This window comes from Schistocerca gregaria, chromosome 2 (assembly GCF_023897955.1).
Source record: "Schistocerca gregaria isolate iqSchGreg1 chromosome 2, iqSchGreg1.2, whole genome shotgun sequence".
In the NCBI taxonomy this organism is placed as follows: Eukaryota; Metazoa; Arthropoda; class Insecta; order Orthoptera; family Acrididae; genus Schistocerca; species Schistocerca gregaria.
The window spans coordinates 844808015-844821449 of NC_064921.1; the positions used below are offsets into that span (position 1 = coordinate 844808015).

At 42.8% G+C, this 13435-nt stretch overlaps 1 protein-coding gene across 1 annotated transcript in view; it reads left to right on the forward strand.

The window, feature by feature from the left end:
• Positions 1–9827: 9827 nt before the first annotated feature.
• LOC126335200 (homeobox protein unc-4 homolog) overlaps positions 9828–13435 on the forward strand; it is a 434374-nt gene continuing 430766 nt past the window's right edge. Inside the window, exon 1 of the mRNA XM_049998211.1 lies at positions 9828–10308. Coding sequence (XP_049854168.1) covers positions 9903–10308 — 406 coding nt within the window. The 5' untranslated portion in view covers positions 9828–9902. The remainder of the gene's footprint in view (positions 10309–13435) is intronic.

Below are 13435 nucleotides of genomic sequence, written 5' to 3' on the forward strand. Positions count from 1 at the left end.
TCTGTATGATCTGTAGGCGGTGTAAGCTCGTATGAGCTGCGTATCCCCAGACAGGAGCTGCTGTACGTCATCAGAGGTCTAATCACTCATTTGCGGAAGTCCAGGGAGCGTAGCTTCAAGCTCAGTGAGGTATCCAGTACTTTGAAAGTGTCCAGCATGTTTCTTACTAATTCTCGTAATCAGCATCTTTACAGTTGCCAAGAAACGTGTCGACAACTTATTTAATCGACACCGGTATCCAAGATGATCTATAAATTTAATTTATTTTGTCTTCAAATATCTCGTCTTTCTTTAGTTTACGATCAACAACGCTGATGGAAACACTTTCTTTCATCTCAGCTTCTGATAACCTACTTTCCACATACCTGAAAGTGTCGCACATCTTTTGGCAGGGCCTTAAAATACTGTTTCACAATATCAGGTTATATGTGAAGCCGAGACAGAAGCTCTTGTTTACTTATTTTTTGTCCAGCTATGAATCGAATAGCTGATTTTTTCTTGCAACTTTTGGCATTTTAATTGAGCGGATTCTTACACGACTGTCCAATTTGCAAAGGAAAAAGGCGTCGCTCGTCACAATTTGAACACTCTCAGTGTCATGTACTAATGCCCAGGCTTTACGCCAGAGTACGCAAAACACACTTCTTCGACAAACCGAGAGTTTGTCCGCTGCTGCATCAGAGGTCTAATCAGTGTCATGTATATGGACCTCGACACCCTACTATTCAGTGTACTTTCCCTGTTGAGCATGGATGTATCAGCCTCTCGTGACCATAAAATTCGTAAAAGGAGGAATCGTCGATATCACCCGTTGCTGATGTCTACGAAGAAAACAATATGTAAAACAAATATTCATTAAGAATATCACTGAAATTCAGGTATGAATGCTAGAGAGCTTATTTTGTATTATAAAATATAATATTTTCTGTTTTAGCAAGTTATATTTGCTAACCTTCGCTAAACAATACTGCCGTTGTTGTAACAATTAAATAACCACATTTTGAATGTCTCACAAAAATTCGAAGTTTATTGTAACTGCATGTGATTGAACGTTCTGAATACTTTACCGACAGTTAGCAACCAAAAATGTACAAGAAAAACCTTTTACCATCAAGATAGCAACCAGTGTCACCAATCGCACCGTCAGAACGTCCTGTCTGGTGCCTTTACCTTTCCTAAAGCCAAACATCGTCATGTGGCAGATCACCATTTTTTCTAATGTCACTGCCAAGAAGTCCCCGATATGCGGTATCTGTCATCAGCTGGGCCCAAGGGAGACAAAAGGGGGAACGACAACGCGCGGCAGACACTCGGCTTTTACAGCTTGTGCGACAAAATCCTATAGTATCGTCAAAACTGGACCACATGTGGTACGGATGAACTGCGAACTTTGACCAACATCGGCCTACATATACAGGGTGATCCATTGATCGTGACCGGACCAAATATCTCACAAAATGAGCGTCAAATGAAAAAACTACAAAGTACAAAACTTGTCTAGATTGAAGAGGGAAACCAGATGGCGCTATGGTTGGCCCGCTAGATGGCGCTGCTATAGGTCAAATGGATATCAACTGCGTTTTCTTAAATAGTCACAAATATATGGCTGACAATTTTAGACGAACCGTTGATAACAGATAGGTTTTTTAAATTAAAATATAGAACGAACGTACGTTTGAACATTTTATTTCTGTTGTTCCAATGTGATACATGTACCTTTGTCAACTTATCATTTCTGAGAACGCATGCTGTTACAGCGTGATTACCTGTAAATACCACATTAATGCAATAAATTCTCCAAATGATGTCCGTCAATCTCAATGCATTTGGCAATACTTGTAACGACATTCCTCTCAACAGCGAGTAGATCGCCTTCCGTAATGTTCGCACACGCATTGACAATGCGCTGACGCATGTTGTCAGGCATTCTCGGTGGGTCACGATAGTTAATATCCTTCAACTTTCCCCACAGAAAGAAATACGGGGGCGTCAAGTCAGGTGAACGTGCGGGCCATGGTATGGTGCTTCGACGACCAATCCACCTGTCATGAAATATGCTATTCAATACCGCTTCAACCGCACGCGAGCTATGTGCCGGACGTCCATCTAGTTGGAAGTACATCGCCATTCTGCCATGCAGTGAAACATCTTGTAGTAACATCGGTAGAACATTACGTAGGAAATCAGCATACACTGCACCATTTAGATTACCATCGATAAAATGGGGGCCAATTATCCTTCCTCCCATAATGCCGCACCATACATTAACCCGCCAAGGTCGCTGACGTTCCACTTGTCGCAGCCATCGTGGATTTTCCGTTGCCTAATAGTGCATATTATGCCGGTGTACGTTACCGCTGTTGGTGAATGACGCTTCGTCGCTAAACAGAACGTGTGCAAAATCTCTGTCATCGTCCGGTAATTTCTCTTGTGCCCCGTGGAAAAACTGTACACGAGACATTCAAAATCGTCGCCATGCAATTCCTGCTGCACAGAAATATGGTGCAGGCTCAATCGATGTTGACGTAGCATTCTCAGCACCGACGTTTTGGATATTCCCGATTGCCGCGCAATTTGTCTGCTAGTGATGTGCGGATTAGCCGCGACAGCAGTTAAAACACCTAATTCGGCATCATCATTTGTTGCAGGTCGTGGTCGACGTTTCACATGTGGCTGAACACTTCCTGTTTCCTTAAATAACGTAACTACCCGTCGAACGGTCCGGACACTTGGATGACGCCGTCCAGGAAACCTAGCAGCATACATAGCACACATCCGTTGGGCATTTTGATCACAACAGCCATAAATCAACACCTTGGTAAACGGTCCATTTTAACACAGGTAATTTATCACGAAGCAAATACGGTCCTTACTGGCGGAATGTTACGTGATGCCACTTACTTATACGTTTGTGGCTATTACAGCACCATCTGTCACAAAGCGAAAAAAGTGGTCCAAATAAAACATTCATATTTCTTTATGTACTACACGAATATGTAATAAAAAATGGGGGTTCCTATTTTTAAAAAAACGCGGTTGATATCCGTTTGACCTATGGCAGCGCCATCTAGCGGGCCAACCATAGCGCCATCTGGTTTCCCCCCCTTCAAGCTAGACAAGTTTCGTTCTTTGTAGTTTTTTCGTTTCATGCTTATTTCGTGAGCTGTTTGGTGCGGTCACTATCAATGGACCACCCTGTATAGGTTAAGCCTAAATAATTCCACAGAGTGGCAGGACTAAAGAGAAGATGGAGAAACGGACGAGGCATTTATTCCATATACGTTGGATTTACTGAAACTTCCTCTTCGTACCGCCACTAGTGCCACCATTTTAAGCCGGTGTCACCTGCATAAAAAAGCGCCCTACATTACTGTTAATTTAGTTTCACGCTATTGTGTTCCCGTTTCGTAGTGGCAATTCAGAGTGTAATTTTATACGGCTAAGCATTCCCTAATGATTTTTTCTGTTAAGTGTGACGACCTCGAAGAGCAATGTCAATTAATAGCACGACGCATTGTTTGTCCGTGGCTTTCCTGAACAGCTATTCTGTGCTCACTCCAAACTACTGGCTTTCTTTCTTTAGCCAGGATAAGTTTCTACGTTCTAAACCACGTTTGCCATCAATGTTTCCTTTAAGTATTAGCTGCATCAGTGCGTATTTGATGTGAAGCATTTTATGACCGAGTTACGAGTTTTGTTCTCTTGATGGTATTGACTCTTTTTAAATCTTTCTTTGTGCGCCGCAGTATTGCCACGTTTGTAACTGTGAAGGGCCTATCTGTCTATGGTATCGTTGACATCCTTCGAGACGACCTCATTTCAAATGCCTCGAATTTCTTATCTAATACTGCAGCTGCACGATAAATTTCACTTATCTAAAGCCTGTCAATTCAGCTAATTACCCAGAGATTACATTTAATTAACAACTTAAATTGGAAAGATCACAAATAAAATGTTGTGGAAAATGCAAGCCAAATACTTCTTTTTATTGGCAGAACCCTTAGAAGATGCAACGGATCTTCTAAAGAGACTGCATGCTCGTGTGCTATACTCGTTCGTCCTGTTCTGCAGTACTGCTGTGCGGTATGGGATCCTTACCACATAGGACCACTGGAGGATATCGAATGATTGAATGGTAGCCCGTTTTCTGTTATCGTGAAATAAGGGAGAGAGTGTCACGGATGTGATCGGCCTATGCGAGATGAAGTGGAAATCATTAAAACAACGGCGTTTTGGGTTGTGGTGAGCTCTTTTCACGAAATCTCAACTTTGCGCCCAGAAAGCGAAGTTATGTTGTTGAGACCACCAACACACGAAGTAATGATTATCGTCATAAGAGCAATCAGTGCTCTCACGCAAAGATCAAAATGTTCGTTTCTCCCTCGCGCTGTTTGGGAGTGAAACTGTGAGGAAACTGTCTTAAAGTGATTTGATGAATCCTCTGCCTAGCCTTAACTGTGAATTGCAGAGTAATCATGTAGATGTAGATGTACGTGTAGACTCAACTCTGTACAGTTGGATACCGAACACGTAGCATCAAAGCATTCGAGTGCAACCACGTAATTCTTGTGTCACGGTTAGTCTCAACTTTTTTCATTTTCTGGAAAGAACATCAGGTCTGTTTCATTCTACAGCGAAATGCTTGCGCGAAATCTCATTTATCGTTGATACGGCACCACCAAAAATGTATAGGATGTACCCCTTTCGATGTTATTAATACTATATGCAAGGGTGCCCTCAAGTTTATCTCTCTTTCTGTTGACAACAATCCATTTTGTCTTCTTGCCGTGTAAACGTAGCCCTATGGCACTGCTCCTTTCAGTAAACGCGTTTAACAATTCTTGCAGATCTTCCAGACGAATGCCAGTGTGACAGTCACATCAGCGTATCTGGTATTTTTTATGGTAACTCCGTTCAGTAAAACTTCTCGGTACTTTCCATTAACAACATATTGAAAAACCATTTCACAAAATACATTGAAAAGTAATGTGGAAAGAAATTCAATCCTGGAGAACTCCATTCATAAACGATAGCTCTTCTGGCAGCTGAGCAAACATGCACGCCAGCACTTCGGTTCAAGCACAGACTTCCAGTGAGTTGGGTGTAACAGCCATCCAGACCCTGTTTATGGAAGATTATGCAGCAGTCTGTCACGCTGAACAGTGCTAAAAATTTTTTTCGTAATCTGTGAAGCAGGTATAAGGATCGACATAAGAATAATGTCTGAAACAGGTGACACTGGTTGGGGAGCGAAGATAAAATTTAGACTATTAAAGTCCAAGTTGAAAAATGACGCATCCCTTTAGTGACTTTATAACTGTGATACACAACACAAATAATAATAAAAAAAGATGGAAAGATCGGGTTTCAAGTTCTTTTCAGGCAGGAGGCTGTAGTACGTGAGGATGACGGCGAATATAGGAAGACCATACTAAAGATCGCACAAATGTACTGAAACATATTTCGGAGAAAGAAAATAAAAAAACAAGATTACCGTCATCTGATTGATGATGCGGAAGCCAGTCCTGTAATGTATTCTACAAAGACAGAGAAAAATACAAAAGGATCGTAGCCACCGCATAAGCAGCCAAAAGCGCAATTAATGCTTATTACTGCAAACTTTGAAACTGAAACTGACGCAATAAAATCCATTGCATAGAGGCCCAACATCAACGTGAAGTAGATGCACTTTCACTAAATATAACGACAAAAAGAGCAAATTAACTAAACAGGCCCAAATCTACAGTAACATACGAAACCCTTACTGTATAACTACTCCATATTTAGTGGATCATCTCAGACAAAATAGACAAGGTATTTTCAAACCCAACTATAGGAAGCAGCTCTGCCACTGTTAACAACTTTAGGAACAAATTGATGCAGGACATCTCCCAAACCAACTGAGACACTCAGAAAGTCACGAGTTCATAATGTGATATCCCGTCATTCCAACGAATACTATTTTGGCCAAACAGGTATACATTTTAAATCTGGTTTTAAAGAGCATACTGACTCTCCTACTGTTAATAAAGCTAACAAATCCGCTATAGGCCGCTGGGGGTAGCCGCACGGTCTAGGGCGTCTTTGTCACGGCCCGCGTGGCTCCCCTCGTCGGAGGTTCGAGTCTTCCCTCGGGCATGAGTGTGTGTGTCGTCTATAGCATAAGTTAGTTTAAGTTAGATTAAGTAGTGTGTAAGCTTAGGGATTGATGAGCTAAGCAGTTTGGTCCCATAAGACATTACCACAAATCGACAAAAACATCCGCTATAGCGAAGCACATATACGACTCATGACACAACGCTGCCGTAGACGTCGATCTTAAAGTGCTTCATACTGTAGAGAAGAACTGTACAATAAACATCTCGGCTGCTATAGCCACGGCTAAATGTGGCAAAACGATACACTGAACAAAACTACTGATTTCGAGGACTCGCATTTCCTCACAACTTAAATTCAGTACTCTTAAAATAAAAAACACCGTACGAGTAAGAATATATATGAATCTGTGTGCCAGTGGAATGTCTCAGTAACTGTTTAAAATAATTTTTATACTTTCATTCTTAACATCAAATTGTCGCAGTAGTAATGTTATAAAAACTAAAGTGACAGAAGTGATGGGATAATTCCTCATATCGTGTCGCTCATCATTTTTAGCGCAGAATTTCGACGTGGCGTGAACTCAGCAAGGCGCTGGAAATCCTCTTCAGGATTGTTGATATGACCATGTGGCCCCCATAACCGTCCATAATTAAGAAAGTGTTCCTGGTGAAGGATTTTGTGCAGGAACTGACCGCTCAATTGCATCCCGTAATTGTTCGATGTGATTCATGACGGGCGATCTGGATGGTCAAATTTGCTCGAATTGTCCAGAATGTTCTTCTAACCAATCACTAACAATTGTAGTACAGTGACATGGTGCATTGTCATCCATAAACATTCCATCGTTATTCGGGAACATGAAGTCCATGAATACCAACAAATGGTCCTCAAGTATCCGAACATAACCATTTCCAGTCAGTGATCGGCTCAGTTGGATCAGAGGACCCAGCCCATTCCATGTAAATACAACCAACACCACTGTGGAGCCACCAGCAACTTGCACAGTGCCTTTTGACATCCTGGACCCATGGCTTTGGTGGTCCGTGCCACACTCTAACTCTAGAACCAACTTAAATCGGGACTCATCTGACAGGACACAGTATTCCAGTCACCTATCGTCCGACCGATAGGGTCACGAGCCCAGGAGAGGCGCTGCAGGCGGCGTCATGCTAGCAAAGGCATTCGCGTCGGTCGTCTGCTGCTATAGCCCATTAACACCAGATTTCGCGGCACTGTCCTAACGGCTACGTTCATCGTACTTCCCACATTGATTTCTGCAGTTACTTCACGCAGTGTTGCTTGTCTCTTAGCACTCACAACTCGATGCAAACGCCACTGTTGTTGGTCGTTAAGTGAAGGGCGTCGGCCATTGCTTTGTTTGTAGTGACAGGTAATGCTTGAAATTTGGTATTCTTGGGAAACTCTTGACACTGTGGATCTCAGAATACTGAAGTCCCCATCGATTTCGAAATGGAATGTCCTATGCATCAAGCTGAAACTACCAATCCGCGTTGAAAGTCTTTCAATTTCCGTCGTGCGGCCATAGTCGGAAACCATTTCACATGAATTACGTGAGTACAAATGATATCTCCGCCACATGTACTGCCTTTTTGTACCTTGTGCAGCAATACTAAGGCCACCTGTATACATGCGTGTTGCAACAGCATAACTTTTTCACCTCAATATATATCGCCGACCAATATCAGAGAAGTGACAGCAATATGTTCAGAAGACTTTGGAAGGGACTGATGAAACCGGGATCGACACATCACTAGTTGAATGGAAAGAAGCTTTGTTTAAACTTGCATCCTGTTTCCACCGCTTAGTAGATTGTGATATCGTCTTTCGCGATCCCTCTCGCCAGAGGTTCGAGTCCTCCTTCGGAAATGGGTGTGTGTGTTGTTCTTAGCATAAGTTAGTTTAAGTGGTGTGTAAGTCTAGGGGCCGATGACCTAAGCAGTTTGGTCCCTTAGGAACTCACAAACATTTGAACAATTTGGATATCGTGTTTTTACATGTCCATCGCAAGTTTATGAATCGTGGTTAACAAAAGCAGTGGAGCCATGGCAATGGAGGTAACTAAATACAACACAAGCAATTTTATAACTGCTTAATGGGAGTAACTATTTAAAAAAAATTATGAACACAGCAGACCAAAAATATTTTCTCTAATATTAGCTCCTTTTCTTTCTCTGCAAGGCGAGCACAATACATGCGAAAGCTATAAAGAGCAAATGTAGTAACTATGCCTGATTTTGCTAAATGTTTTTGTATTAGCATTGATGGGGTTTGCACCACGAAACATATTGGTTCATTAAATAAGTAACAATATCTTGTGACTCACAGCGGCCGCTAAAAAAGGAAGAAGATTTATCCCACCGTCTGCACAGTCATAAAAAAAAAGACGCGAAATGCGTGCATGGAATTTGTTTGCCTAACCTTATTCGCATCTGAGTCAACCTGAGAGTCTAACAGTTCTTCAAGCGTTTTAAATATGCTACAGAAAGTAATTTCACAAAGAAGACCGCAGATGTGAGGGCACAGAGGGAGGTAAAAAGTGCAGAGAGGGGACGAGAGAGTCAAAAGAAGTGGGTCCCCCTAATGAATCTGGTCGGTGTGTTTTGACGCGCGGTCACCCGCAGGCGGCGATGTTGGAGCTCCGTGCTAACCGCGGCTTAAACGGGCTAAGTGGAGCAAGTTGAAGGGGTGTGGTAAAGGGGAGGGGGGGAAGAGGAGGGAGTGGCGTCGGCCCTCAAGATGTTACGGCGCCAAGTTTTATTAGCGGTTAGCAGCTCCTCCCTCTCCCCGCGCCGTGACAGACGCTAAACATCGCCCCCTGCGCCCGCGACGCGCCCTGTAACCACCGCCGCTCCACCCGTTGTTGTCGTCGGCGTCATTTTAATTTCCGCCAACCACCTAATTGAATGCAAAACACACAAAACAAAGCGGAAGAGGGACGGCCGCCTCGGGGAGGGAAAAAAAAGAAGCGGAAGGGATTTTCTTTTTAGCGCGGTAGGCGTGTCAGCTCTGTGGCGAGCTGTCGCGGGTAGGGAGGGAGTCCCCGCGGCGAGGGAAGTCGTGTGGGCGTGGCCACGACGCAGCCAATAGGCAGCTCTCTTCTCGAGTACGGCGGGGATGCATTTGGGTGCTAGGTAGGGGGAACGGAGAGGGGAAGGCGGCTTCCCCTGCGGCGGCCCGGGCTGTCTGCAGCAGTACCTGCTGTTCGCGCCCGAGCTCTGAGCGCCGAGCACCGTTCACGACGGGAGACAGCTGGTGCGCGTGCACTGTTGCCAACTGTCCGGCACGCGCGCGGGGTCACCGGCCACTGTGTGTGAGTGCAGTGCTGCAACCGGTCAGCTGAGTGTTGTGGGTGTTGCCCGGAAAGTAGTTCCGGCCATCGACGAAGCAGGAGGGGACGAACGGTGGGAGAGTCGAAAAGGACTGCGTCAAATTGGGCAGAGTCAAATGGGGCAGCTTCGAATGGGGCTGAGTCAGACTGGGTCTCGTCAAATGGGGCAAGGTCAAATGGCTCAGGGTAAATTGGGCTGCGTCAAAAGGGACTTTATCGAATGAGTCAATCTCAGTTTTAGGAGTGGCGTTGCAGAAGTGAGCGGCGTGTACAGACTTTCTTTGTGACTGTGACGTAATAATCGGTGTGTTGGAATTAGTCGATAGTAGATTAAAGGTGCATTGGAGGGATTGTCTCTGCGCAAATGTCCCGGAGAAGCTGAGCGCTGCTGCCGAGCCGATATGCGCTGCGGCAGACGGCCGTAGGCACCGCGGGCGGCGGCGCCGGCGGCGGCATGGTGCTCGAGTCGGCGGCGGGCGCGCTGCCGCCCCCGCTGCAACTGTACGCGGCCGCGGCGGCCGCCGCAGCGTCCGCCTCGTCGTCGGGGGCGACGGGCGCTGGGGGCGGAGGCGGCGGCGGCTGGGCGGCGGGCCCGGGGGCGGCGTTCCACGCGCCTCTCGGACACCCGGCGGCTCACCTGGCGCTGCCCGTTCCCGTCCCAGGGCTCGGCTTCGGCTTCCTGCCCCCAGGGCCGGCGCACCGCTTCGCCGCCTCCCTGGTGGTGTCGCCGCCGGGAGCGCGCGATCCCGTGGACCCCCGGGGTCTGCGTCACCACCATCCGCACCACCACCATCACCACCACCACCATCACCAACGGCACAGCGAGGACAGCGGCTCGGACGGTGGCTCGCCCAAGAAAGGTAAGTCTCGTTTCATATATATATATTTTTTTTTTCGTGTGAGTGTGATTTTTAGTTGATGGAAGCCGAAGGTGCTTCAGTTGTGCGTCGTTAGAACACCGCCATTCAGCATAATCAACGTTTTAAGAAAGCCTCAAACTGTGTCACTAATAATATTTAAACACTACTGTAGTTACCTTTCTTGTTCACAAATAGCATGACAGGTCTCAAGCATTTATTCTATTTTCAGGTGCAACTGTTTGGATGGGTGTTGTATGTGATGCCTGTGTGCATGTTTTCCTGTCTCTCTGGCCCTGCAGGTACCTATTTATCGTTTGACCACTATCATAAAATATAAACGTTCTGACTTTTAACATCCTAATCAGAAGATTCATGTTTTTCGATTGCAGAATGCATGCACACACATCACATAAAATACTAAAGTAAGTGGTTGAACTTCAAAATGAGAATAAACTTCTGAAATGCGTTGTGCTTGTACTTGGTACGCTGTTACATCAGTATACAGTCATTTTATTCCTTGTTCATCTATTTTATTCTTAGCATTTAATTCACATGATCGATTTCGCAATAATACAATTTTATCTTCAGTTGCGTTTGTAATGGTCAAACTCTGGGACATCTGAAGACGAAATTATAATTTCGAAATCAGTGATGTGAATTAAATAACAAAATAGCAAATTTGTTTATCCAATAACAGTATATTGAGAGTAAGTACCTATGTGGCCTTACATTTTACACATAAATACTGAAAATAACGAATAGTAGACTGTGACCAGTCGTAGCAGTCACTCATTGTATTCATAGATTTTATTTCCAAAGTATCTGGTCGTGCAGGACATATTTTCTGTTAATTTTGATCTCTTGTCAGAGCTATGTTGAGGTGTTTTGCGAAACAGCCAAATGCTAAATTTTTCAGAAGACATCATCATCATACTTGTGACTTAAAATTATTATGTTTATTAAAATTAGCCATTATGAATATTGCGCATTAAATCTCTTCGTTAATTGAACAGAAAGACAGATATTTGCGACCAATAGATTCTGAAACATTTATGTTACATTGCTGGAATCCGGTACCCAAAACAAAAATAAATCTCTAATTTGTGCATGCCTCATCTGAAGATGAGGCTAAGATGGCCCGAAAACTAATTTATGGTAGTGAATGAACAATAATTCATAAGCAGCTGGTTTTAGTTATCCGCATTTTTATTCAGTTAAAATTATTTATAAAATCAAAGGGTCTAACATAGGCCTTTAACCGTTTTCAAGTGGATCATAGCGAAAGTTTGGTGTTGTTCCTTATGTCAAAATTTAAAAATAATAAACATGAGTGCATTTCATCATCACATGGTCCATTTCCATTGGCTGTGTTACATTGGCTCATTATATAACCGTTTGCCTTCATTTGTGTAAATAATATAAAAGTACTGGTCACGTTTATTGTTTTTGCGACTACAAAAAACTTACTTCAGCATTATAGCTCTTCTCGGTTGAGGAGCTGCACAATATCCTATTGGAAGTGGTGTTCCCTAGACATTATTTAACCTGTGAACTAATTTACGCAATTGATACATACATGGTGGACGCTCCAGTATTTACTTCAGTCAATGGGGCAAATTTATTTTTTTCACGTGTAGCAAGCACTGGAAATATAATAGTGAGCACAACACTCACTGACTATATAATGTCCACGTTTCATTATAAGTTTAACATTAATTGATGTATTCTGTTTGTTGGCGAACACACAACTAACTGGTTTCAGATTGTAACGTCACTGCAGACATTGATTATTACAAGAATTTCGATCAAAGATTGTAAAAACGAAGTATAATAACATTGTATAAAGAGTTTAAAACACGTAAATCAGAATTTTTCACACATATTGATATTTTATGAGGTTATTATTTCTTGGCAAAGTGCCACATTAATATAATTTACACGGATATTAAATGAGAGTGTATCAAAGAAACACACTTTATGATGGCACATTGCGCCTAAAATGATGTTTTGTGGAGACATTGTATTAACTTGTGATTAAGGTGTGTAGTTTGTTGTTATTTATACCTCGATTCTACCTAGCCGCGGTAAAATTGACGCAGATGAACGTTTTCACAAGCTCAGAAATCATTCTTCCTCGTTGCAAAACATTCCGTCTAGTGCTGCAGTAGTTAAATTTTTCTTGACACAGTTAGCGTCATATATTCTAAACTGATCACCTAAAACAGATGTGTTTCGTTGCTAACAAGTATTTTCATTAGCCTGCCAGATTACATAACAACTTTCCACTTCTGAAACGACCTTAGTCGTGTACATGAAGTTAGAGGACTTGCTGTAAGTTGCTAGATAAATATTTTACTAGCACCCTAAATGAATCAAAATATTCCTTTGTTTTGACAATGAGCTTTTTCTTAGAGAAATAATGTTTCTTGCAGTAATGATAATGTCTTTTGGATGAGCCGAATGGTGTTATATTTTGTACCAGACATTTCCATCAGCCTACACTTAGCCACATTGTTTATGCTACTCCTGTTCAGAAACCTGATTGTATAATAAAGAAGTAACTTCTTTCGTATTTTGGATACTGTTGACAGATATTTGTCTTGAGCCTGTGGCCAGTGGTCAGCTTAGCATGTCTTTTAATATACATCGAAATTTCTCCCTGCGAAAGAACTGTGATTAAGTACAGCAGTTTTATGTACGTGATATCGTAATTTATCTGTTACCTTGTATTTACGTCAATAACTGAACAAAATCGTTAGAATGGGCAATCACGTTTTATTTGTAAACCTGCAGTAACTTTTCGTTCCCAATGTTGGTGAATTTCATTACTCAGAGCAGGGAACTAATTTTGTTATTCAGCCGGTGCATAAGATGAATATCTTTGAAAACTGTTGTTCTGGTAAAGTGTGTTGCAACGGAAGTTTAATTTAGAGAGATTACAATTCTTCCGTAATTACTAATACATTACGCATACCCCCACGTACATGAACTGTAATCTTACTTCGCATAGTAATAGTAGAACAAATTATTAGCTTTTTTCGTTCTTCATTTTTTCTTTATACTGGATCCTAGTGACACCTTAATGATGGTTGGATATCTCTCTCTTCCATGATGATACTTAACATGT